The sequence below is a fragment of the Pongo abelii genome, chromosome 6 (assembly GCF_028885655.2).
Source record: "Pongo abelii isolate AG06213 chromosome 6, NHGRI_mPonAbe1-v2.0_pri, whole genome shotgun sequence".
Taxonomy (NCBI): Eukaryota; Metazoa; Chordata; class Mammalia; order Primates; family Hominidae; genus Pongo; species Pongo abelii.
In genome coordinates this window covers 135376993-135403822 of record NC_071991.2, presented here as the reverse complement: position 1 = coordinate 135403822, position 26830 = coordinate 135376993, and the positions used below count along the sequence as shown (strand labels likewise).

General features: G+C 42.3%; 2 protein-coding genes across 3 annotated transcripts in view; one reads left to right on the top strand and one right to left on the bottom strand.

The window, feature by feature from the left end:
* AKR1D1 (aldo-keto reductase family 1 member D1) overlaps positions 1-16306 on the bottom strand; it is a 114798-nt gene extending 98492 nt beyond the window's left edge. For both annotated transcript variants that reach the window (XM_054559875.1, XM_024250055.2), the window contains exons 1-2: positions 16056-16306; positions 13596-13871 (exon numbers count right to left, since the gene is read on the bottom strand). The gene's annotated coding sequence lies outside the window, so the exon portion shown is untranslated. The remainder of the gene's footprint in view (positions 1-13595; positions 13872-16055) is intronic.
* Positions 16307-16379: 73 nt separating this feature from the next.
* CREB3L2 (cAMP responsive element binding protein 3 like 2) overlaps positions 16380-26830 on the top strand; it is a 127647-nt gene continuing 117196 nt past the window's right edge. Inside the window, 1 exon segment of the mRNA NM_001131078.1 lies at positions 16380-16828. Coding sequence (NP_001124550.1) covers positions 16727-16828 — 102 coding nt within the window. The 5' untranslated portion in view covers positions 16380-16726.

Sequence of the window (26830 nt, the reverse complement as noted above, 5' to 3'; positions counted from 1 at the left end):
ATATAATACATATCAGCGTTTAGTTAGGCTGACTTTTAATGATAGAGCTTTTTTTCTAAAAAAAACCAAAAAACAAAAATCTTTTAAAATCTCTTATTACCAGATTCTAGGTGGGAAAAACAGCTGACATCTCTGGCCTTTAGGCTTTTGTTTTTTGTTTTATGTTTTCCAAAGATATTCTCCCAAGTGAAACCAATAAGCTTTAATTAAGGTTACAACTTAACCATGGATGTATGAGGTATCTCCAAAAAAAGGTGGCAAGCAGTTTTCACAAGATCTAGAATTCCCAGTAGCGTAGCTCAGAGAAAAGAAAATTTAAGACAGGAAACCAGAAGCTGTCCATGGAGGGGGAAAAGAATCAACAAATGGTAAGTCCCATGACTATCAACCAGAAAGGACTTACTTCCAAAGCCAGGAGTTGAACCTAGGCTGCCAATGTGAAAGAGCAAAGCCTTAGCTACCGAGTTAGCACAAGGTGATTGCTATTGCTTTTTCCAGGAGTCTAGAGCAGTTACTATTGAGCTTGCAAAGGATTTTAACTATTCAAGAGAATTAAGGCTAGACATGACATTATTATGTGTCCTTTTTAGGGCTAAGGAGTCAAAGCCCTATAACTTACCAGCAGAAGTACTTTAAAGGTAATACAGAAAGTTACATGGATGCAATAACCTTTTCAAATCCATAATTTGAATTAACTTTTAGTTAGCTTTCAAATTAGATGAAAATATTCTTTTTCTAAATAAGAACACATCTTCTTTGGCACATTTTATATAAACCTGGAAAGCAATAAATCCTGAACTGCCTATCAGATATTAGCATTTTATAGATGGAATATTAGCATTTTATAGTTCACAATTTTGGAACATATTTCCCATATAATAAAACTTTCTTAAGTGGAAATGATCCAAACATTCAATAAACATCCAAAAAGGGGTAGGCGTGGTGGCTCACGCCTGTCATCCCAGCACTTTGGGAGGCCAAGGCAGACAGATTGCTTGAGCTCAGGAGTTCGAGACCAGACTGGGCAACATGGCAAGACCTTGTCTCTTCCAAAAATACAAAAAAAAGTGAGTTATGGTGGTATGCTCCTGTGGTCTCAGCTACTCAGGAGGCTGAGGCAGAAGCATCCCTTGAGCTTGGGAAACAGATGTTGCAGTGAACAGAGATCACACCACTGCACCCCAGCCTGGGTGACAGAGCAAGGCCCTGTCTCAAAAAAAAAAAAGATTTTTAATTATACAAAAAGTCTATTTTTTCTAAGCATTTGTCGCATTTATAGGTACTCCATTTTCTCATTTTTAACCATTTATTTAGATTACTTCTGAAAACTAGGTTATGACACAAAGGTGGTCATTATTTAAAGTTATTTCTCTATTAACCACTTTTAAAGCTTGTGAACATCAGGTGTTTACTTAAGAACCTTATAGTCAAACACATGGATATTTTGTTGATAACTTAGAACAGGGGTCCCCAACCCTCAGGCCATGGACCAGTCCATAGCCTGTTAGGAGCCAGACTGCACACCAGGAGGTAAGCAGCAGGCAAGGGAGTGAAACTTCATCTGTATTTACAGCCACTCCCCATTGCTTGCATTACTGCCTGAGCTCCGCCTCCTGTCAGATCAGCAGTGGCATTAGATTCTCATAGGAGTGTGTACCCTATTGTGAACTATGCTTGCGAGGGATCTAGGGTGTGTGCTTCTTATAAGACTCTAATGCCTAATGATCTGTCACTATCTTCCATCATCCCCAGATGGGACAGTCTAGTTACAGGAAAACAAGCTCAGGGCTCCCACTGATTCTATATTGTGGTGAGTTGTAGAATTATTTCATTATGTATACAATGTAATAATAATAGAAATAAAGTGCACAATATATGTAATGTGCTTGAATCATCCCCAAACCATTACCCTCTCCCTGGGGTCCATGGAAAAATTGTCTTCCACAAAACCAGTCCCTGGTGCCAAAAATGTTGGGGACTGCTGACTTAGAAGATTTAGCTGTTTCTATTAAACGACATTAAATGTCCTATTTATCAAAAATTACACAAAGATCATCTTTTTGGGGCTAGGTTTATAGTTTTTTAACTTTTATGCCAAATTTTGATGCCTTATAATATCTGGCAGAAATAAATATGAAACCACTTGATCAATAAATCTGAACAAAAATGTATATTGATAATTCATAAGACATTTCTAATATTATTTTACCAATAATTTTAAAGCCAGCTTATGTATTCAAGATTTTCCTTAAGTCTCATGAGTACTCCTTAACTTTAAGTCAATTTGGTACCTTGTAGCAGCGACATATAACAAAATACATGTGTGTGCACATAAACACACATATACACACTCACGTAAACAAAGATCCTATAGCTTTTATTTTTGAACTCTAGCCAAGAGATATCAAGGTAAACTCATCCATTTATTAAAACACAGTTGAATCCAAATGGTGGTTTTTATCTTAACACCAGTAAAGTAACAGCAGATTTAAAGCAGGCAGAAAAGAAAATAGAGGAAGATATAGTCTGGCCAGCCTCTGCATAGGAGCCAGGTTTTACAAGCAGGGCATGAGAAAGAGGAAAAGGAAATAAAAAGAAGAAACAGTAAAGTGATAGAAAGGGAGCTCGTGAGCTTCCAGCCACTACACGGCACAGGGTTGATACTCCCATCACCCTTGTTTATGCCCCCTTCAGGAGAGCCTCAGCACCCCAGGTCCACATGATATGGGATGGGACCCTCCCACCTTTACAAGTCACTGGTCAAGATGAGCTGTTTCCAGTCATAGGGAGCTAGGGGAGCCTGCAGTTGAGAGGACTAAGGCTGTAGGTGGCTCTCTGAAGATAGTTAGAGTGAGATTGGAGGTAGAGAGGAAAGAAAGAAATCAGGTCCCATTTACAAAGTACATGCAAACAAACAGCATACTTCAAATGAGTCTCCAATCAAGGAGGCTGAGTGAGATCCTGAATGCCCCTCCCCAGGTCCAAATGGTTCCATAGGCCCAGCAAAGCTCCCATGGTGCCGCACTTACAAATAGGAACACCTAAAATGCTCAAATGGTGTCACTAGCAGCCAAGTCTTGGGTAGAACAGGGCCCCAGTGACATCTCAAAAGAAGCAGAGGGTGATCAGGTGCACTTCCAGCTAACTCAGCCACTTCCAAAGTTTGCTGGGTTTTACAGAGGTCACTTTCTTTGTACCAGCAGAGAGTTGAAGGCAGCAGATGTTCTGTGAGGCAAAAGGGAGGCTCCCCTAAGACAAAAGCATTTTTGGCAGCTGCTGAGAAGTTCCCTAATGTTCCTGTCATGAGAAGTTCCTGAATGTTCCTGTCATGAGATCTGCTAGCCATGAGCAGCTGGTGCTCATAGGTGACCCCAAACCTTGCCCGGTAGCAAAACCCGGCTGTCAGGCACAGACTCACCCAGAGCATGCAGCACTTTCCCTATATGGGCCACCAAAATTATAACCGAAATGCAGGTTCAGCTATTTGCTGCTTGCAGAGTCCAATTAATAAGAGTGAGGTCTGGTATAAAGAAAGTGATTTTTTTTTTTTATTCCAAAGCTAGCTGAGGGGAACAAGTACAGGCTTCCTGCCTAGGGGTATCACTTTGCTTTTGGAACAGAAAGGGGAACAAGTACAGGCTTCCTGCCTAAGGGTATCACTTTGCTTTTGGAGCAGAAAGTGAGCACTTTTAAAGGGGGCTTAACATGAACAGCACATGGGGTGGGGGGAAGTAAGCAAGTGCGGCATCTACATGTTAGCTTGGTACCTTATGTACTAGGTGGTCAAGGCAGTGATTGCCTGTGTCTTTGTGGGCATGTGTACTTTGGGTTGTAAATTGACTGTTATCTCTCAAGGCAACCTCCTGGTGGGTGAGATTTCCTTTCTGGAGCTCCTAAGCAGATAGTTAAATGAACTTACCCTGTAGGGAATGTCTGGTGAAGGGGAGGTAAAAGGCTATATTTGCATTTCTAAAGGACTAACTTGAAAGTGGGAAAAGGAGGAAAGAGAAAAGGAGATAGAAAAAATAAATTATCTCTTAGAAAAATGGGGATAGTTGGTTACAGTTCCAGCTACTTGGGAAGCTGAAGCAGGAGGATTGCTCGAGCCTGGGAGGTCAAGACTGCAGTGAACCATGATCACACCACTGCATTCCAGCCTGGGTGACAGAGTGAGACCCTGTCTCAAAAATGAAAAGTGATATGGTTTTGCTCTGTGTCCCCACCCAAATCTCATCTCGAATTGTAATTCCCATGTGCTGAGGAAGGGACCTGTAGTCCCCATGTGTCAAGAAAGGGAGATGATTGGATGATAGGGGCAGTTTCCTCCATGCTGTTCTCATGACAGTGAGTGAGTCACTGTCATGATTGATAGTGAGTGAGTCACTTCTCTGATGGTTTTATAAGTGTTTGGAAGTTCTTCCTTCTCTCTTCTCTGTCCCTCTCACCTGCTGCCATGTGAGACATGCCTGCTTCCCCTTCCACCATAATTGTAAGTTTCCTGAGGCCTGCCAACCATGCAGAACTGTGAGTCAATTAAACTTCTTTCCTTTATAAATTACCCAGTCTCAGGTATTTCTTTACAGCAGTGTGAAAACAGACTAATACAAAAGAAAGAGAGAGAGAGAGAGACAGAGAAGCAGAGAGAAAGGAAGAGCAAGCAAGCAAGCAAGCTTTTCCTGGCCATCTTAACTGAACTTTTACTTATACCATTTTTTCCTTGGTTTGAGCAAATGATGGTACAATATATAGGACTAATGTCTTAGCTCTGTGCTTTTGAAATATACATTTTCTATCTCATTTCACCTAAGAGTGTTCCTTTATAAAGACAAATACAGGGTTACCTAGATAATAATTGCCTAGGGCAATAAAATAGGCAATTGGAAGAGTGTATGGGGAAAAAAAACTATTTAAAAACTGGCTAATGAGACTTGTATGAACCTATAAGATCTGCTTCTATCTGTGTATCTGTGTCATGTGTATGATGTTTCACTACCAAAATATATAATAGAGCTCCAATTAATTGACTTAAAGAAAAAAAGTAAGTGCTTAAATCAAATGCTTTATCAAAAAAACAGAAACTTTAACTCAAATGTCTTTTCGTTCACATGACCTTAATAATCTTTAGTAAATAAAGATAATTTTATAATTATTGGTGAAATAAAATAGAAACATCTTCAGGATTTAATGTAGACATTTGATCTGAATTAGGTAGGTCAGAGGCTATCTTTGCTAGAGGTTTTAAGGTTATAAACTGCTTCTGGAATATTTTTGATGCTTGTTTGACTGCCATTCTTAGCACCTTTAGATTCTAGGCTCTAAAAAATGGCATGGTAAGGCCTGGGGACATATGGAGTTCTCTCTGGCCCAACTATGCCTCCTCGCTGTGGTGGGAAGGGTCATGTATTATTTGCAGCTCTCTCCTTTTGTCCTGGGCTACACATCTGATACATAACTTAAATTGCTTATCTCTTAGGTTTTTCGTTTAAAAATTATGAAGAGTTAACATTGTAATTAATATATGTAATTAAAACCACTACATAGAAGAGAAAAATTCTATATGTAAAGTATATAAGGAAAGTAGGATGTGTTTTTGGTAAAAGGTCAGAGAAATGTAGTGTTTTTTTTTTTTAAGGGAAAGTGATTTTTCCTAGCTTAGAGGTTTTTAAGTTGTTTTAAATGGAAGGAAAAATGATAGATAAAATGAAATGGATATGGAAAATTGGGAAAGTAAATTTTTGTCCTAAGATAAAATGATAGGATAAAACTGAAGCTTTAAGTAAGATTGTGGTGAATTGATCTTATGAAAGGAATTTTTTGTGTGATCAAGTTGGCTACAGTTTAAAGGGTATTATTTAGTTTTTCTGCAAATTAAACATTAATATCAAGAGCACACAATGCAGGGCCAGAGTCAGAAACCCTGTGTTGGAATAAAAGGGTTTTCTTAGAGCACTGATCTGTTCTTTACTAGAAAATTCTAAATGGTCAAAGTGATTGAGATTGAATGGATTTGTTTATAAGATTTTATTAAAAATTAACTTCAGTATTAATATACTATGGAAAGGCAAAATTTGGTTTTCTCTTTTAAACAAGATTTTCACGTAATAATTAAGAGACAATAAAATATGTTTGCTTACTTTTTGAGTAAACTGCCGAAAAAAAAAAAAAAAAGAGGAAAGAAAAGAGACAGATTCAGTTGGCTGCGTGCTGTTTTTATTAGGTCTTATTGTTTGGGAAACTGAGTCTCCTCTCTATCAAAGAGTAAAGGTTTTTTTTTTTTTCTTTTTGGAAATATTTGAGTTATCCCTTTTGGCTAAATGAATAACCTGTGATCCTATTTTGTGATCTGAAGTGTTTTAAACTTTTGATATTTGACAAACTTTCCAAAATCAAAATTTCAGGTTTGAAATTTAGTCTTTTTGACCTTATTAGCTTTTTTAGATATTAGGTCCCCTGAAGTCCAAAAGAGATTTTGGACTTATTTGCCTTATTTGGTGTGTTAAAATCATAAAGGAAGCATTGTCAAATATCAAATGTTTATTTAACTTTTAGTTAAATAAATATTAGTATGTGTTCCAAAATCATATGAGATTCCTGTAATCCTGATATGTCTTAGTATATATTATATTATCAGTAATAATTATGATTCTGATATAAATTGCATGTCACAGAAATAAGCAAATTTTCTTGTCAATTGTATCTTTAACCATGACTGTTGGTTTTTTTTTTTTTTTTTTTTTTTAGATAGGAGTCTCACTCTGTCACCTAGGCTGAAGTGCAGTGGCATGGTCTCGGCTCGCTGAGTAAGCTCTGCTTCCCAGGCTCAAGTCATCCACCCACCTCAGCACCCCCGTAGTTGGGACTACAGGCTCATGCCACCACACCCAGCTAATTACTTTATTTTTTGTACAGATAGGGTCTCCCTGTGTTGTCCAGGCTGGTCTTGAGCTCCTGGACTCAAGTGATCCACCTCCTCAGCCTCCTAAAATGCTGCGATTACAGGTATGAGCCACTGCACCTGGCCTGTCCTAAAACTTCTATCATCCATGGACAGTCCTTGTTTTACTTTGATTCTTTTCAAAAAGTAGTTTATGATCAGCTACAGTTCAAAAGTTACTTCTTCTTTAGGGAAGTTCATGGAAAGGACTCTGATGGGTGCTCTTGAATGCAGGTTTCTAAGTTTGGAGGCTGTGTCATTGGACTAGAGAGAAAATTGCCAGATCTTTCATTGAAGAGCTGATATGTTCATGATGATTGCTGGCCCAATCTTGGACAGAACAAAGGTTAATTACATGGGACTGAACTAATATATAACTGAAATAATTTTTTATGCCTTTTTTGTTTGAAACATTGCTGATACTTTTTTGTTTTGTTTTTCAGAGTCAAGAAAACTTTTTTTCTTTTCCTTTTTTGGGGGATGGGTTCTTGCTCTGTTGCCCATGCTGGAGTGCAGTGGCATGATCTCAGCTCACAGAAACCTCGACTGCCCAGGTTCAAGCAATCCTCCCACCTCAGCCTCTCGAGTAGCTGGGACTACAGGTGTGCACCACCACACTGAGATAATTTTTTGTATTATTATTTGTAGAGATGAGGTCTCACTATGTTTCCCTGGCTGGTCTTGAATTCCTAGGCTCAAGCTACCCTCCCACCTTAACCTCCCAAAGTACTAGGATTATAGGCATGAGCGACTGTGCCCAGCTGAAAACCTGAGTTATTTATAGCTTTTAACAATTGAGTATACTCATGTGAGTAAAATTTCTCTCTACCTGATTTCTCCAGGATTTGGAAACTATTTGAGTATTCTTAATTTACGGCAGTACAGCTATTTGCATAGGTTCAATAAGAATCTGTTTTCGTTTTTGTTTAGTAACAGGTCACAAGTGGAGACACTGGGTATTTTACCAAGGCTTTGACTGGAATGGCATATTTTCAGATATGAGAAGACTGCTTTGAGGAATTGAGATTGACTTTATAGAGCTCATAGCCCATTGGAAAAACTGGCATGGTAGTGTGTGCCTGTAGTCCCACCTATTCGGGAGGCTGAAGTGGGAGGATTGCTTGAGCCAGGGAGGTCGAGGCTGCAGTGAGCCATGATCCCACCACTGCACTCCAGTCTCAGTGACACGGTGACAGCCTGTCTCAAAAACAACAACAACAAACTCCACAGACCAAAGTACAGATACAGTTGATCTTTATTTATGGATTCTGTATTTGAGAATTTGGCTACTTGCTAATATTTATTTGTCGCCCTAAAATACTCATGGTATTCTTATGGTCCATATTTTGGACCTGCACAGAACAGTGAGAAATTTGAATCTCCTGGTGTGCCCCACTGCAGCCAAAATTTGTTATCCCAGTGAGATCAAACAAGACCAAGTTCTGCCTTCTTGTTCTGGCTGTCATGTGGTAAAACAAGTGTCATTTTTGTGGTCAATTTAGTGCTAAACATAGCATTAAATTCATTTTTGTGGTGCTTTGTTGGTGATTTTGCTGTTTAAAATGGTCCCAAGCATAAGGGTAAAGTGCCGTCTAATGTTCCTAACTGCAAGAAGGCTGTGATGTGTTTTTTGGGTAAAATACGCATGGATAAGTTTTGTTCAGTCATGAATTACAGTGCTGTTGGCCATGAGTTCAACGTTAATGAATCACCAATATATACTTAACAAGGTGTCTTTAAACAGAAACACACATAAAACCAGGTTATTTGCTTTTATTTTGTTTCTGCATGTTTATCAGTTGATACACGTTAAACATAGATTGATACATTTGTTTCTTTGTATGTACTGATTGCTTGATGAAATTGTCATGAGCAGAGTCTCCCAGGAACCTAACCCCTATTTTCCCTATGAGCAAAGGTTCAGGGTCTGTGATGATTTTATAGAACAGAGCTACTGCAGATAATAAGAATAGGCTGTACATGCAACAGCATGGACCCATCTCACAGACGCATGAGTCAGACAAGGAGTATATGCAGTAAAATTCTATTTGCATCATGCTCAAGACCAGGCAAATCTGATCTATGGAAGCCAGAAAGGCAATGACCTCTGGAGGAGCACTGACTAGCAAACAGCACGAGGGCACTTTTTGGGTTGATGGAAATGTTCTCTCTCTCCACCTGCCGGATGCAAATTAATCTGGAATGTGAGATGTGGTTTTATTTTACCACTGCTGGGGCCAGGAGTGGCGGCTCACACCTGTAATCCCAGTACTTTGGGAGTCTGAGGCAGGAGGTTCGCTTGAGTCCAGGAGCTCGATACCAGCCTGGGCAACAGAATGAGATTCTGTCTCTACTAAAAATAAAAAAAATTAGCCAGGCATGGTGGTTTTATTTTATGACTGCCCAGCTCTTGCAATCTTTCCCTTTGGGTTTGCTAGTTGCATTGTTCCTCTATAGCCACTTGGTGGCAGTGTTGGAGAAGTGACCGAAACGGCTGAAATTGAAGTTCCCGTCCTTTCTAGTTCAACTAAAGGGCTGTTTCATTTCTGGCTGCGTCCTCTGTCCTCCTTTAAGGAACCTCTTGCCTCCACCAACCTCTTTTGTGACACGGTGCCAACAATGTCCTAAGGGGAGCGCAGTACAGGGGTCGGAGGAAAAACTGTGGCAAAGCAGTGTCAATCCTTGAGCCTCTCTATCCCTGCGGCCTGTCTAACCCTCCCGCAGGCCCTTCACACCATTTCATGCCTGATCCGTTTCTCTGTTCCTCTCCTGCCCCCCTAGCCCCGCTTCTTGGGCACTGGGTGTGCTCTTAGGCTGTCAAATTCAACACCCCGAGGCCGTGTGCGGTGGCTCACGCCTGTAATCCCAGCACTTTGGGAGACTGAGGCAGGTGGATCACGAGGTCAGGAGTTCTAGACCAGCCTGAGCAACATGGTGAAACCTCGTCTCTACTAAAAATACAAAAATTAGCCGCGCCTGGTGGTGTATGCCTGTAATCCCAGCTACTCAGGAGGGTGAGGCAGGAGAATTGCTTGAATCCAGTAGGTGGAGGTTGCAGTGAGCTGAAATGGCGCCACTGCACTCCAGCCTGGACAACAGAGCCAGACTCTATCTCAAAAAATAAAATAAAATAAAATAAATAAAAAAATTCAACACCCTGAACCTGATCTTCTGTCACTGGGAGAAGGTCACATACCGGGAAATTCAGACGTACAGAGCATATGATCCTGGTGTCATACAATTGATGTTTCTAGAAGTAAAACCTGTTTATCAACATGAAAAATGCTTCATCCTTTTCCAGTCAGCTGCTAACAAGAATGCATTAAATGCACACTGGAGGACAGGGGATTTTCAAGATCTCTTATTAAGTGGTAAGAGCAAACTGCAGAGAAATGTGCATAATAAAACAGTGACCGAACTTCTCTCTGTCTCTGTGTATTTGTATATGATTATATGAGCATAAAGGAAATATAGAACAATACGTACCAGGCTGTTACCACTGTGTTCTTGGGATGGGATGGCCATGAGCAGATAAACAATGGAAAAAAAAAAACCTTCACTGCAAAATGACTTATGCGAACAGCAACATGTATAACATTTTAATCTCATTTATTTAATTACAGGTTAGATGTATATCTCTGTATAGTTATGTGTGTGCATACATAGACACACAGACACATATACTTATGTATAAATTAAAGCTATTTTTTCCTACATATTTTCTGCCTTTTACATTAGGCCTAGACCTTGGTCACACCAAAATTATAAAAGTATTTTATCTCTGGTTTCTCTGGATGGCTTTATTTTATTTTACACTAATATCCTTAGTCCATCTGAAGCTTTTTTTCATATAAGTTGTAAGGTAGGGGTTTAATATAATAAAGTTTTATTTTCAAATTTTCTACAATCTTTAAAGAAGCTGTAGTGTATTAGCAGCCTCCACACAGTGGCAAGTTAGTACGAGTATAAATTCAGCATGTAATTGTGAAGCCAAGGGGTGGTCCTGGGAGGGTGGAGTTCAAGATCTCCTGAGGTCAGCAGAGGTGGAGAAGGACCAACGTATGTGACTCTGGCTGCTCGTACCTCTAGCTCTTCCTGTTGTCCTGGGGACTTTGGCCATTTCTGAATTTGCCAAGATGGGAAGAGGTCTGTTTCCAAGGGTAGCCTGCTTTCTAGGTTTTCAGAGTCCCCCCCCAACCCCTTTCAGAAACCAAGAGGCAGAGAGATGTGTTTCCTTGGCTTCAGGCAGAACAGTTCCATCTAGTACCCCCATCAGGGGCTATTCTCTATCAATAAGCAATCTGCAGCCAATTGAAGCCAAGGCACCTGTGCCGTCCCTTTCTAGCTCATTTTCTACCCCAGGTGGACTTCTCAGCAGTGGGGAGCAGCTCTCCTTCCCTCCTTCTGTCTGACTCTTTATCCCAGTACTCAGAGTTCTCATTACCAATGTATTTCACATTCCTGAGGCCTATCCTGATTTCCTGGATTTCCTAGGAAGGTATTAGATTCTTGCAGACATCTTCTCTCCTGCTTGTTCTATATACACTAAAGAGGCCAGGTGCAATGGCTCATGCGTGTAATCCCAGCACTTGAGGAAGCTGAGGTGGGAGGATAGCTTGAGCCCAGGAGTTCGAGACCAGCCTGGGCAACAAAGCAGAAAACCTGTCTCTACACAAAATAAAAAATTAGCTGGACATGGTGGCGTACACCTGTAGTCCCAGCTACTCAGGAGGCTGAGGCGGGAGGTTCACTTGAGCCTGGGAGGTTGAGGCTGGGAGGCCTGGGAGATCAGTGAGCCATGATCACACCACTGCACACCAGCCTGGGTTATAGAGCGAGACCCTGTCTCCAAATAAATAAATAAATAAATAAGAAATAGACATTGAAAGAAAATCCTCAAAGCTGGGAAATTTCTATTACACTGAACACTGTTAGAACAGGAAGAATTAAACAAAGGAAGGCCAGAGGGTAGTAAAAGTTTGCTCCCATTCCAAACTAGAATAAAATGATAGAACACGTTGAAATAAAAAGAAAAATCTCAACAGATGGTAGAAAGTCAAGAGCACGGAGGAGTAAAATAAATACATCTTCAGAATTTATTAAAACAATGTCAGAGATGAAATGGGCAGGATTCCATAGTTTGTTGTATTATTTAAAAAAAAAAAAACTGCCCAAGAGGAATGAGATGATCTGAAAAATGCAACTCTGATTCAGTAATCCCAAATGGTTTCAGTAAGGATGGCAAGGGGGCTGTACTTGGAGAACTCAGTGTGTTGGTTGGGGAAGGGCTGAGATGAGCTCTTGAATGGACAGGTACAAAGGAAAGAGAGGAGGCAGAGAACATTAGAGGGTGACGTACACCTTGGAGAGTCATTGCTGTTGTTTGGAGCCTCCCAGGCTGTTGTACTTTGTGATGGCAGCCTTGGGAAACCAATAGAGTATGCCTTCCTCTCCCCTTCACATAATCCTCACCATTCGGTGAGGGAGACCTTGATAAGCCAACTGCAACCCCACACACATTCTTTGGCCGACAATTTCACTTGAGAAGACCAAGTCTTCGCAGCTTGTGTCATGTGCGGGTGTCAGGATGTGGCACCAGGGATGCCTTTGCACAGCCTTTTCACGTTGGCTTAGGCAGACTTTCCCAGGCTGGAGTGCAGTGGGGTAATTATAGCTTGCTGCAACTTTGACCTCCTCGGCTCAAGCCATCCTCCTGCCTCAGCCTCCCAAATAACTGGGACTACAAGCGAGTGCCACCATGTCCAGCTAAGTTTTAAAATTTTTTGTAGAGACAGCTTGCTATATTGTCCAGGCTGGTCTCAAACTCCTGGTTTTAAACAGTCCTCCCAACTCGGCCTCACAAAGTGCTGGGATTACAGGAATGAGATACCATGCCCGGCCCCATGTCTTTTTTTAACAGAGTTTTAAACCTGGAAAAATGTATACACAATGGTGTCTGGAATTAAGCGGGTACTTAACAGTTATCCCTGTGGATAAACTGAAAAAGTACAGGACACGAAAAAGGAAAATTCAATAGATTAATTTTTATCGAGTAGTCAAATAAAAAGCATGCTGATGAATGGGGCCATGAGAACTTGGAAGGTGGATTCTATTTTCATGATGTGGGGGATCTGTCAAGTGCCCAATTCTAGATACAATTTATCTTAATAATTGAGATGAAGGTATAGAAAGCACATAGAACAAATTTGTAAATAGATCGACACATGGAAAGATAGCAAATAATATCAGAAAAAAGTCAGTGAAATGTCTTGTTGGCTAATGTATCTGATTTTCATTTTGGGAAAGTATGACTTCCAGTCATGCAAGTGCCATGAATCTATTAATAACAGACAGCAGAACAAGGATGCCAGCGAAGCTGGAAGGAGAGTCAACTACATTGCTAAGTTCTAAGAAGGAGATGAAAAGGGAAAGAATTTCGTTTTCAAAATGCAAAACAGGAAGACAGACTGGTAAGAAGTGTGTACATTTAACAGAGAAGTATACATAAAACAAAGGAGGCTGGAGAAACCCACCACAAGGGATTGTGATGCTATTATTAGAGTACAGGTAAGTTTAACCAAACCATTTAGGGTGCCAATGATCATAATACATATTTTACAAAGGAAAAACCTAGTGGCTTAAAACAACATACATTTATTACCTGACAGGTCAGGAAGCTGAGCGTGGCTTAGCTGGGTCCTCTGGCTTAGGGGCTCTCACAAGGCTGCAGTCAAAGTCTTGACTGGGTCTGTGGACATATGAAGGCTCACCTGGGGAAGGATCCACTTCTGTGTTCACTTACATGGTTATTAGCAAAATTCAGTTGCTCATGGGCTGTTGGTCTGAGGGCCTCAGATCCTCACTGGCTGTTGGCTGGACACATCCTTGCTACACTGGCCTTTTCACATTGCAGTTCATGGCATGGCAGCTGGCTTCTCTTAAAGCAGGCAAGCAAGAGAGGAAGAGGAAACAAGCAAGTCAGGAGCCATAATCGTTTTGACATCTTCTTGCTTTTGGCATATTCTTTCTGTTAGAAGAAAGTCCTCAGGTCTAGCCCAGACTCAAGAGGAGGGAATTACACAAGAGCGTGAGCACCAGGAAGTGGGATCACTAGATGCCATCTTGGAAACTGGCTACTACATGGGATATAAGCAGGATTAGACTTTGTCAAAAGCAGAAATGCTTCACAGATAAATGTTTGTATTCCTACATTAAGGAAGATGTACAGATGGTTCCTGACGTATGACTTATGATTTCCTGACTTTGTGATGGTGTGAAACAGATATGCATTCAGTAGAAGCTGTACTTTGAGTTTTGAATTTTGATCTTTTCCCAGGCTAGCAATACGCGATATCATATTCTCTCCTGGCGCAAGGGAGCCATAGCTCCCAGTCAGCCACACAATCATGACAGTAAATAACTAGTACTGTGTTGCCAGATGATTTGGTCCAACTGTAGGCTAATATAAGTGTTCTGAGCACATCTAGGGTAGGCTAGGCTAAGCTCTAATGTTTGATAGGTTAGGTATATTAGATGCATTTTTGACTTATGATATTTTCAATTTATGATGGGTTTATGTGGATGTAATCCCATTGTACATTGAGTGCCAGATTAAAAAAATAAGAAAGGCCTTTAAAAATGGAAAGAGCAATCTATGGAAAGAAGGTGGTGAAGGGGATACCAGGCTGGAAAAGAAAAACCAAGAACCTAAGAGAAAAATGAGAAAACTATTATATAAGGAAGGTGTGTGCCCATAAACTAGAGCTTCTATTTAAGCATTAAAATAATCTCAAAAGCTGGGCGTGGTGGCTCATGCCTTAAATCTCAGCACTTTGAGAGACTCAGGAGAGAGGATTGCTAGAGCCCAGGAGTTTGAGGCCAGCCCGGGCAACAAAGTGAGATTTTGCCTCTGCAAAAAATTTAAAAATTAGCCGGGTGTGGTGATGCACATCTGCAGTCCAAGCTACACAGGAGGCTGAGGCAGGAGAACTGCTTGAGCCCAGGAGGTGGAGGCTGCAGTGAACTGAGATCGTGCCACTGCACTGTAGCCTGGGTGACTGAGTGAGACTCTATCTCAAAAAAGAAAAAAAAAAAATCTCAAAGACCCCGGAAGATAGGACCAGAAAAATGGAATAGTTTATATGATAAACTGCTGCTTTAAAGACAAGATAGAGTTCAAAGACATTTGTCCCCACCCACCAAAAAATACTTGCCAAGGAGACAACACAATAGCTAATACCTGAATGTGCCATTGTAAGAAACTTCTAGAGTTAACTGGCAAAGACCTACTTTTATATTTAAGATAGGTAAACTATATTTTTAAGGACCTTTTTTTTTTTTTTTGGAATTAAAAAGTAGGATGAACAATCACAGTGTTGGGGGAATTCCTTTAGAACAGGCCGTCTCTTCCCTATTCTAGGAGGCAGGCCTGGTGCTCTAGCCCTGGCTCACCTTTCCGGCCTTTCCCACCCCTGCCTGCCAAGCACCTCTGCTGCAGCCACACTGGCCTCCCCAGCAGTCACGGGAACACCAGCTTCTCCTGAAATCTCATTTCCTTTAGGAAGAACTTCCCTGATCAGCACGTAAAATAGCATCGATCTTGACGCATCCTGGTTTCCTGCTTTTATTTTTCTTTATAGCAATTTCCACTTTCTGAATTTAAATGTTTATTTCTTTGTTTATTGCCTGACTCCTCTGAGATAAAAGCTCTATGAATTCAAGGACTGGGCTCACTTCTGTAGGACCTGGAAAAGCATGCCATTGACTCTTATCAAGCAGATGAAAGAAAAAAATACAGTAAGTGAAGTCCATAAAAAATAGAAGAACCCAACAGAAAATGGGCGAAAAAGGTGAAGAACAATGACAATTTCCTAGAGCTGCACTAATATAAATTTATGTGCATGAGGAATATTTGTATTTTTATATAATATGTAACCCATTAAAAAAATTCCGAGAGATTCAAATGAACTAAAGTACTTGAAAATGTTTAAGTCCCCCGCGCAACAACTCTCGCGCCCCCTGTCGGCGCGCTGGCTAATTTCTGAGGATTCTCAGCAAGAGGACTGAACTCACCCTCCCTCTTTTACAAAATGTATTCTTGTCGCTATTTCATTGGCTGTACCTTTCAGACGCCCCTTTCACATTAGTCAAGCCTCCAGTCCATCACTTCCGGACCCAAGCCCTCTATTGGTCAGCTGTAGGCGACAGCCGTCAGCGGGCCGCGCTCAGGCAGGAGGAGTTCCTCGATGACGTCACAGACACTCCCCGGCTACATTCCAAGGCGTGGGCGGAGACTTGCCGCGGCCTCTGCCTTTGGGGGCGGGACAAGGCCAAGAGTGAGACTTCTGATTGGGTCTGCTGGGCAAGGCGGATATTCGATTGGTCAAGCCTTGGAGGGAGGTGGGGCCGCAGCTGGGTCCTGGAGCAGAGCCGAAGAGCCCTGGGGTGTCTCAAAGTTTGTGTCTGGAGCGGTAGCGGCAAGTGGGCTTGCGGCTAAGGGATTTTCCTGGGATGAGAGCGGCTCTTCTGCCTTCATTTTGGATGCACATCCCGCTTTAGCCCCGGCAGCCTTTGGTCCGGCTCGTGTCCCTGGGGATTCTCGGATCTCCGAGGACACCGGACGGGAGCGCTTGGCCATCCTCTCTCCGGCGGAGGAGCAGACGTTTGCTTTCCAAGTGCAAAACTACACACACGCACGCACAAGCGGAGAGAGAGGAACCTTGCCGGTCCGAGGCAGCTCTGCGCGTCCCCTCCTGCGCTTAGCATCCTCGGCCCAGCGCGGCCCGCACCGCCATGGAGGTGCTGGAGAGCGGGGAGCAGGGCGTGCTGCAGTGGGACCGCAAGCTGAGCGAGCTGTCAGAGCCCGGGGACGGCGAGGCCCTCATGTACCACACGGTGAGGACCCGGCGGGCGGGGCAAGAGGGCTTTCAAAGCGGGCAAGTGTTGTCACGCGAGGAGCAGCTGGAGTCCTGGGACCCGGGAAGGCAGGGTTTGGGGCAGGGCATGGTCAGAATCAAGAGGTCCTGGGCGAGGTGTACTTTAATGTCTGAGCAGATGAAGGCGGGCAGCTGGCCCCTTTGCATTTCTCATGAGAGTAATGCCACTTTGTATTCCTTTAACAATTCATGCTTTTTTCCTTGAGGCTTTTTCCATCTGTAATATCATTTGCTGTTGTTAACAGTACTGTAATGCGGGAGAGGGAGTGTGTTTTGAGAATAACATGCCTCCGCCTAGTTTGCTATTGATTTTTTTTTTAAGGTTTTCAAAAACTGGACAAGATTAAGTAGCATTTCCTTTTCATCTGTCTCGTATTCTCTCTCCCTCTCTCCCTCCCTTCCTCTTCTTTCATATTTATATTTTAAAAAGTACACGTGTGTGTGTGTGTGTGTGTGTGTGTGTGTGTGTGTGTTGAAAGGGCTCCTCTACGTTAAGGAGAAAGGCGGCTTTATTTGCTTTCTTAAACTGTACGACCAAGAAGTCTCCTTCCTCCCTCTTCAGAGGAAAAACCAGCAGAGGAGTATGGAAAATCTGAGACAGTTGCATATTTAAGAAAAGCTCTGGGGAAGGTGGGACAGCTCACCAGTTGCTTGTTCAGTCTTATACTAATGCCTCAGAGATCTCTTTGGGGATTAAGCTGTCCCAGAGCACGCACATTTCTTTTAAAGTTTTTAATGTCAACTTTTTGGTACTAAGTTTGCAAAATGAAATTTTGTTTTCAATAGCCAGCACTGATCATAGGACTTTATGCAAGATCTCTTTGTTTGATTCTTATCCATGCAGACGTTTGTAATGGGGTTGGGGCTGGGGTGAGGGGGGACACTAATGAGAAAACCACTGGAGGCTTGGCTGCTTCCCCTTCACGCTTTTTTAATGGGGTCAGTACCAAGATATTTGAAACTTTTGCAAAATGGCCTGCAGGCTCCACCTCTTTGGCCTTTGCCTCTGGCTGACGTTATTTTGGGACAAGGAATGAGGGCCTCCCTGCTGATTCCCACCGAAGTATTTGTGGTGGCTGAGAGTGGCTTGTTTAAAAAAAATGCAGAGTGCAGGGCTGAGAGGGAGTGGTAGTTCATGCTGGGGCAAAAGCCAGATGTTCAGTGTAATCTTCTGGGCTTTGCTTGCTGAGGCTGTCCTGGGGACACCATGTGGGCAGCACGGGGGTTGGGGTCCCAGATGTGCTTCCTGTCCTCAGTAAAGAACTTGGAGTATGTTGGTCCTCAAATATCTTTTGATGAATGGGTGCTCCAGGAGTTTCTACTGACAGGCTACATTTTATCCATATGCAGAGGGGCAGCCCTTCTCTTTTGTTCTTGAAGTATTCTTTCACTGTGACAGTGTCTCATCCAGCAGCTGCAATGCCACAGCTAGGGGGTTGTCTTTCAGCTGGTGGGATGAATTGCGCACAGGCATCTACCTTGCTGTTCTTTGGCCCTGTAGCTTGCATTTGTGAGTTCACAGGGAAGGGTGCAAGATGCTACCTGTGACCGTGGCATTCACTCTGGGAAGAACTGCTTGGACTGGCTCTAACTAACACCTTATACACAGTTTCAGGGAGTAGAGGCCTTACATTTGCTTTGATATTAACAGCCCAGTTTTTCTGTCATTGTGATAAAGCAGGAATGTGTGATTATTTTTCTTTTATTTCTATTTTTAAAACATGCTTATTATGTCCTCCACTTAGGTACATGTCTGTTGTGAAGAGCTCATTCCTATAAAATGCTGCTCATCATTGCTGCAAGTCAGTGCAACAAATTGTGCATATGAATTACTGTTGAAAGAGGTATTGGTTTAGCAGCACAGATGATTGGGTTATATTTCTCTCAAACTAAGGGACGTTTGGGAGAGGTGGGGAGATAACTTTCCCATCTGTTTCCTGAACTCTGTTAGATATCCAGGGGCAGAGCTGTTTGTTACTCTAGCTGAATCTTTATGTAGAAAAAGGATGGGCTGATTATTCATTCAGTCAGAGAGATATTTGTTCTTTCGATTAATATTTGTGGAATATATAAAGTACTTGGGAACATGAGTGAACAAAAGCAGACAAAAATCCCTGACCTCTAGAAGCTTATATTCGTGTGTGTGTGTGCGTGTGTGTGTGTGTAGGGGAACATAAACAATAAACATAATAAAGAAGTGATTATGTTGGATGAAATAAGTGCTATGGAAAATGTATAAGTAGAACAAGGTGAGGGGGATAGGGAATACAGGGTGGAAGAAGAGCAAACTATGGGATTGAACTGAGTGATCAGAGCAAGCTTCCCCTAGAAAATGGATCTGAACAAAGATTGGAAGGAGGTAAGAGTGTTAGCTCAGCAGGATGAAGAAGTAGAGCAAGGGCCTAAGGTAGGTGTGCATTTTCATGAGCCTGTGTTAATATCATGTATTTTAGATTACTCATTTTGGTGAGTTATTTGTGTTACAAACTCCAGGTGCTTCTGAGACACCAGTGGCCTGTTTTTGGAATGATTTGGTAAAACTTTCCAAGTTGAAGAGAGCCTGAGGGGAGGGTGAGGTGCAAATACGAGTTGTGAGGGTGGTAAGAGATGATGACAGCTACCATCTATTGAGTGTTTATCATCCGAAAGGCAGGGCTGACCACATGGCCTGCCACCCTTGCAGTGCCACGGGGTCCACACTTGGTTTGATGCTGTGCTGTCACCATCTTGAAAATCTTAATTCTTTTTGAACAGGGGACCTTACATTTTCATTTTGCACTGGGTTTCACAAATTACGTAGCTGGTCCTGCTGAAAGACATTGTGTCTAGTGCTTTACAAATATTATGCCATTTAACCCTTGTAATGACCCAGTGAAATGAGCCATTTTTATTACTTTTATTTTACATATAAGAAAAATGAGGTTTAGTGAGTTTAAGCCACTTGGCTCAGTTCCCACACCTATTTAGTGATAGAACCAGGATTCAAACCCATGTCTGCCTGCCTACAAGTACTTGCCTATCAGGCTGTCTGGGTGAAGAATCCTGACTTAAAGAGAAGGAACTGAATAAGAGGTTGGGAGAGAATGATTGGAATATAGGAACTGCTGAGCCTGAAAGCAGCTAATGTTTAAATGAGGCTGACAGTGGCAGCCACCAAGCCTTCCTAGTGAGATCACTTTTGTTGCTCTTACTAGGGATTTAGTTACTACATGCATGATTGCTAATGCTCTGTTTTAGCAAACCTGTCACATACTTGATTTAAACAATTTAGAATGTTCAAGTTACCCAAGGCTAAGATTATGATGTTTCTCAGGAGCCTTCTGTTAACCATTAGGAGCGATGTTTTTTTTCATTTGGTTAGTTTATGAAGACATCTTGGTCTACAAGGACAAAGGCAGACAGGTTCAAAGTCTACAAAATAATGAAGCATATGGATAGGGAAAAGATGGATTGATCATTAAATCCTGAATTGCTAAAGCTCTGGGCTTCCTCTTGAAGCTTAAAAAATTGTTTCCATACAGATGATGAAATGTTATTTTAATTCAGTGAGTACTGATTTTAGGAAAGCTGTTGCGTCAAGATGGAATACAGGCTAAAATTGGTTCAGAAAAGATGGCAGATCTAAAAATCAGGAGAATATCTCTTGGGGTTCGGTACCACCGTGAGAAGAAACCTTGCCTCTTTCCCCAAACCTGCCTGTATGTTGGACATTTCTGCCATTTCTATTGTATTCCTGTAAGATTCTCTGAAAATTACCTTCTGGGAATTATCTGTGCTTTTGTAATTTATATTTTATTTTATTTTATTTTTGAGATGGGTCTTGTTCTGTCACCCAGACTAAAGTGCAGTTGCTCAATCATGGCTCACTGCAGGCTTAACCTTCCAGGCTCAAGTGATCCTCCCACCTCAGCCTCCAAAGTAGCTGGGAGTATCAGTGTGTGCCACCATGCCTGGCTAATTTTTTTTTTTTCTTTTTTTTGGTAGAAACGGGATCTCAGTATGTTGCCTAGGCTAGTCTCCAACTCCTGGGTTTAAGGGACCCTCTTGCCTTGGCCTCCCAAAGTGCTGGGATTACAGGTGTGAGCCACTGTGCTCAGCCCCCTTTTGCAATTTAAAGAGCAAAATAATCTATAAATTGTAAAATATATTTTATATATGTATAAACTGTATCTGGAAGGATGCTCAAGAAATGGATAATTTTTGGGAAAGCAGCTTGGGGAAGTGGAAGTCGAGATGAAGGGAAGCATGTCTACAACGCTATACCTGTTGGTACTATTCAAATTTTTACCTCCTGACTATGTCTAGAAAATGGAAGAAATACAATTTGTAGGCACCATGTAAAACTGGACTAAAGGTAATTTTCAACCAAGTGTTCTTGGGGGAAAAAGGGAGCTTCAGTACTATATAGAAACTCAACACCACTCAAGGTCAGTGGAGGCCTTGGATGAAGAGCGGGGAAGTGGGAAGGCCCTGTGGAAAGAGGCTTTAGGGGGAGAGGTTGGCAGGGGGTTTGCCTATGATAAACATCAAGATCTTGTTAATGTTCTCCTTTCTTCTATCTCAGTGTAGCCATCTGGAAAATAAAACAATTTTTGCAATTTTCGCCATGATTATATCCTTTTAAAAAAGTGTATAATGAAAACTAAGTCTTTGTGAAAGTAGCAACAGAAGTTCTGCTTGTTTAAAATGCAGAATTCCTATAAAGCCAAGTTATTTGTAAAATCATTTGGTGGTTATACTACTACAGTTTTATATCCGGTTGGTTCTTCAAGTGAAACTATTGGTCCCAGACAGTGGTAGGTAGGTAGGGAGTTGGGGGAATATTCGACCTGCCTGGTATCCAGATGGAAAGGCCATCTGGCTTCCATGTCTTACTGAGTGCTGAAAAGGAGTTGGCTGATCTCACAGACTGTGTGGTTTCCTCTTCCTCCTGCCTGGCCCGGAGAGTGATATGATTTCAATGCGATACTGAAGCTTTTGGTTTGATGTTCCACTTTGGAGTCAGCTCCTAGGGTTGGCCCCAGGCCAGGTTCTGAGGGGGGACTCGGGTCCTCATTGGCTGAGAATGTTATTACTTATGGTCACATGACCTCCACAAGCTGAATAAATGTAATGAGTTCTAACGGGAGACGGAATTGGGAAGTAAGTATAATTTTTCCAGACCCTTGTGGTACCTTTCAACATTCTCATCCCTTTTGTGTTCCTCTCCTTTCTCAGACATCAAGTGTTCACTGTAATGTTCTCTTTCCAATTTCATCCCTTCAAATTTTGCTGTCAGGAAAGATTTGATAAGCTTACACTAGGAATTTTAGTGTTAGTAAGATTTTACATGTTACCCCTAAATGGGCATTTATATTCAACAATAATTACTTCAGGTCAAAAGGGTGAATCTCTACTTGGAGAACCTAGGGCGATAGCCAGGTAGTAGTGGGGGATTATCTGGGGAATGGGAGAGGAACCCTCACTGCCCCTCCATTATTTCATCATGTGGCTCTTATTCATAAGGCAGCCTTGTTTATATGTTGCTAATTTGTCTATGATCTAAAGGATTTCCCTTGGCTTAGCAAAAAATCTTTGACGGATTATTTTATTGTCTCTGAAATTGTTCTCATGATAGTAACATTAGTTGGGAGGTGGTAGACATAGGCACAGTCCTGAAAGATGAGAGGGCAGTACAGAGTTTTATATTTGCCCTCCTTCTCGAATGATCCCTGAATTATAGTGTTCATGGGAAACAGGGATCTGTGATGTGACATTGCTTTTGCAGGAGTTATAAGGTATAGTATCTAGATTAATAATTGAATTACAGTACTTGCAGCTAGAAGTAACTGAAAATGGATTCAGATCGGCTCATACAGTAAGTAAATTATCTCATGTTGCAAGAGGTTGTGAAATAGAGCCCCTGGCCGGGCGCGGTGGCTAACGCCTGTAATCCCAGCACTTTGGGAGGCCAAGGCAGGTGGATCACAAGGTCAGGAGTTCAAGAGCAGCCTGGCCAAGATGGTGAAACCCTGTCTCTACTAAAAATATAAAAATTAGCCGGGCATGGTGGCAGGCGCCTGTAATCCCAGCTACACGGGAGGCTGAGGCAGGAGAATTGCTTGAACCTGGGGGGTAGAGGTTGCAGTGACCCGAGATCATGCCACTGCACTCCAGCCTCGGTGACAGAGTGAGATTCTGTCTCAAAAAAAAAGAAAAGAAAAAAAAAAAGAAATAGAGCTCCTTGTATGGCTGATTCAGCAGTTCCTCAGTGTTCCCATAGACCTTGGTTCTGCCCATGTGCAGCTTTCATCCTCAGGTTGGATGCGTGATGGACATAGGAGTTACAGGTGTTACATTCAAAATGACAACATCCAGAGGAAGAAGAGAAGTTGTCTCTTTCTTGTGTCCCTTTTTTAGAATGGAAGAAACTTTTCTTAGTAGCCCACTAACTGATTTTTCTTAGAGCTTTATTGGTAAGGATTGGGTCATATGACCATTCTTAAGCCAGTGGCTGGAAAGGAGAATGGGATTTATATTATCAGCTTAGATTAATCATATGGGGGATAGAGACTCAACCAGCATGACCATTGGGATTATTAGTAAAATAGTCTGAGTTGACAATTCTTTCCTTAGTCAAAAGGTATGTTTCTTTTCTCATGAACATGGGCTAGCAACTAGAAAATTTAAAATTCACAGTAATTTGCCCTGGGCGCAAAATAGTAAACCCAAGTACTGTGCCACTCGCAGAGTTCTTTTGTTTTTTGTTTTCAAATAGAGACAGGGTCTCCTTATGTTGCCTAGGCTGGTCTTGAACTCCTGGGCTCAAGGGATCCTCTGCCTCGGCCTCCCAAAGTGCTAGGATTACAGGCATGAGCTATCACGTCCGGCCCAGCAAAGTTCTAAGAACATTATTTAGCTGTGCTACCAATGCCCAGTGAAAGAAGACTATAGATGTAGAAACAGCTTCTTGAAAGTGCAGGGAAAGGCTAGGGAGGGGTGGGAGTCAGGAGGAGATTATGGCTATGTCTTGACTCACTAACTAGGAGATGTAGAATTAACTGTATTATCTGCACTCTTGGTATCAGAGTGGAATACCAGGGCTGGAGGTAGCTAGCTGAGCCGGTAATCATGCTTACCATGCAGGACAAGAATGATTTGTTCTGTTTGGGATCGACAGCAGGTGGAAAGCTAAATGCCATTTTTCAAAGAAGCTATTTTTCCAGTTGCATATGGCTGTTCAAATACTGATGAGGCCACATGTGCCTGTCTGCAGCTAAAACTGCCGGCCTCAGCCTGATATGGCTCTACGCTGTCTGGTGACTCTCTTGGGGTAAATAGCCTTAAGCCTTAGCTGGTCATTTCGTAGGGTTGAGGCCTGTGGTTGCAGGGCATCTGAATTGTCCAAATGAGTGATCTTACGAATGAGGGAGTGCTGCCCTTGTTTTCTGCCCCTGTGGAATCAGGATGGAAAGGAAATGATGAGACCCACTGTCTCTGGATCAACCTTGAGCCTATTTCTCCTTTTCCCTGCTCAGTAGATGCTCTCTGGTCTTTCTAAATGAAGTGCTAAGGGATCTTGATTTTTCCTTGAATCGAATTGTATAGGTTATTCATGAGGCACATGGGAGAAGATGGGCCATTTTATCTATGGGGAATGTGAGACATAGAGCAGTAGAGAGATTAGCTCAGCACAAGTTCCTTGAGGACAGGAGACATGACTGTCTCTATAACCTCATGGTCCTTAGTCAAGCGCAGGATGCCCAGAGAATGATAAGTGCTTGATGCATAGTTAAGTAGAGTGAAGCAGTCCTGGAGAATGGATAAGCTGGGTGGCTTTGGCCTGTTTTTATATATTTTTAAAACTCTGGGCAGGACGTGGTGGCCCATGCTTGTAATCCCAGCACTTTCAGAGGCTGAGGCAGGAGGATCGCTTGAGCCCGGGAGGTTAAGTTTACAGTGAGCTGTGATCACGCAGGGTTAGGGTTAGGGTTAGGGTTAGGGTTAGGGTTAGGGTACACTCCAGACTGGGCAACAGAGTGATACCTGTCTCAAAATAAATAAAAAATGAACAAACAAACAAAGTCTGGATTCTTATAAATGGTTTTTCAAATGTGAAAATGTAGTATAATAGTGACTGGGGTAATTCAGTGTCGATATCTTTTCTTGTTTTGATTAGAGAACAAGATGGGTGTGGGGTGATTGAGTGACAGTCCCTGTTTCCAGTGGGAGTGGAGTTGATGGCATGGTGGAAAGGGTGGGCTCTCAAGGCAGGCCATTTTGGTGTTGAGGGACACAGGCTTGACCTTGGGTACATTACTTCACCTATTTGGATTTCAGTTTCTTTGCATGTCACTGCCTGACCCATAATAGAAGTACTTTTCCAACCTGTCCCCTAAGTCAAATGTCTTCTCTTTGAGAACGAGGTGTCCCAACCTTAGGAGTCTGACATCATTCAGAAAGTGGAGAGAGCCTGTCATTATTCTCTCTCATGCATCTTTATTTCCTCTCCTCTCCAGCTCCTACCTTCTGCTGTAAACACAGGCCTCTGCCTTGAACACATGTTTGCCAGATGCTCCCTCTTACTCATTTCTTTTCTCTTGTTTACTGCCAGGTTTTCTCAAGTGCGTGGTCACCAGCCATGGCCTCCATTTCCTTAGTCTCTACCCTGTATCCTCTGCCCCCTGGGTCCTACTGCTCAACCTCTCCCTAGCTGCTAAATCCAATAGTCTTTTCTCTGTCCTTACCTGCAGGGCCTCATGGGAGTATTTGGCAATACTGACCACAGGATTGTCTCATAACTCGTTTTTGCTTTGGCTTCCATGACACTCTGGCAAGCTTAGTTCTTCCTCCTTTTCTGGCTTCCATACCACCTGTTACATGTGAGTGTTTTGGTACTTGGCCTTCTCTTCTCTCTGTATGTTCCCCTGGGCTCTGCTATAAACTTCAGTGCAGCTGGTTCTCAGTTTTTTATACTTGTTATTTGTCTTTTGATGAAAAGCAGATCTTTGGAGTTTGACTCAAGCCTGCTAGGTCCACCTGAGCAGCAGAACAGCTCTGGCTGGGTAACCCTTGAATTTTCATGTGTTTCTTGATGTATTTGGAAGAAGAGCTGGGATGTTGATCCCTCTTATCGCTGCACCCATTTATCTCAGGGAATGTTTAGTGACTCAGCTGTCTTGCAGTGTAAACCCAAGAGGAGCTCATGGGTCATTCCTGGGATTCAGCTGCTTCTACAGTCCGTGTCACTTATTAGAGGCAGGCTGTGTTTTGCCTAGACTTTTGCTTGTACTTTGGCTTGGGAAACCCTCTGTGGCATCCTGTGGGGGTAGGTCTAATCTTTTCGACCGTGTGGAAGGTCATTTCAAAAGTGAGACATAGCTTCTTAGATCACGTACCATATTTTCCTCTTGTATGTACAGCTGCTCTGGGTTGAATTGCCTGCTTTTGAGTTGCTCTATTCTGGTGTAGGTGTAATCTATTTACTTGAACTTCACTGATATTACGAAGAGCTTTGGGGATTTTTTTTTAAAGAATTGAGATGGGTTATTCTGAACCATCCATATTTTAATGCCTGATTCTTGTTAGAATTATTAACGGTAGTTCTTGGAAGAGAGTTTTTCTTTGGAGGATAAAGCTTTTTTTGTTTTTTGAGGCAGAGTCTCGCTCTGTTGCCCAGGCTGGAGTGCAATGGCATGATCTTGGCTCACTGCAACCTCCATGTCCCGGGATCAAGCGATTCTTGTGCCTCAGCCTCCCGAGTAGCTGGGATTACAGGTGCCCACCACCACGCCTGGCTAATTTTTTGTATTTTTAGTAGAGACAGAGTTTCGCTGTGTTGGCCAGGCTGGTTTCAAACTCCTAGCCTCAAGTGATCCACCTGCCTTGGCCTCCCAAAATGCTGGGATTACAGGCATGAGCCACTGCGCTCGGCCATGCCTTTTGATCTATGAACTCATCACAGTACAATTTACTTCACGTC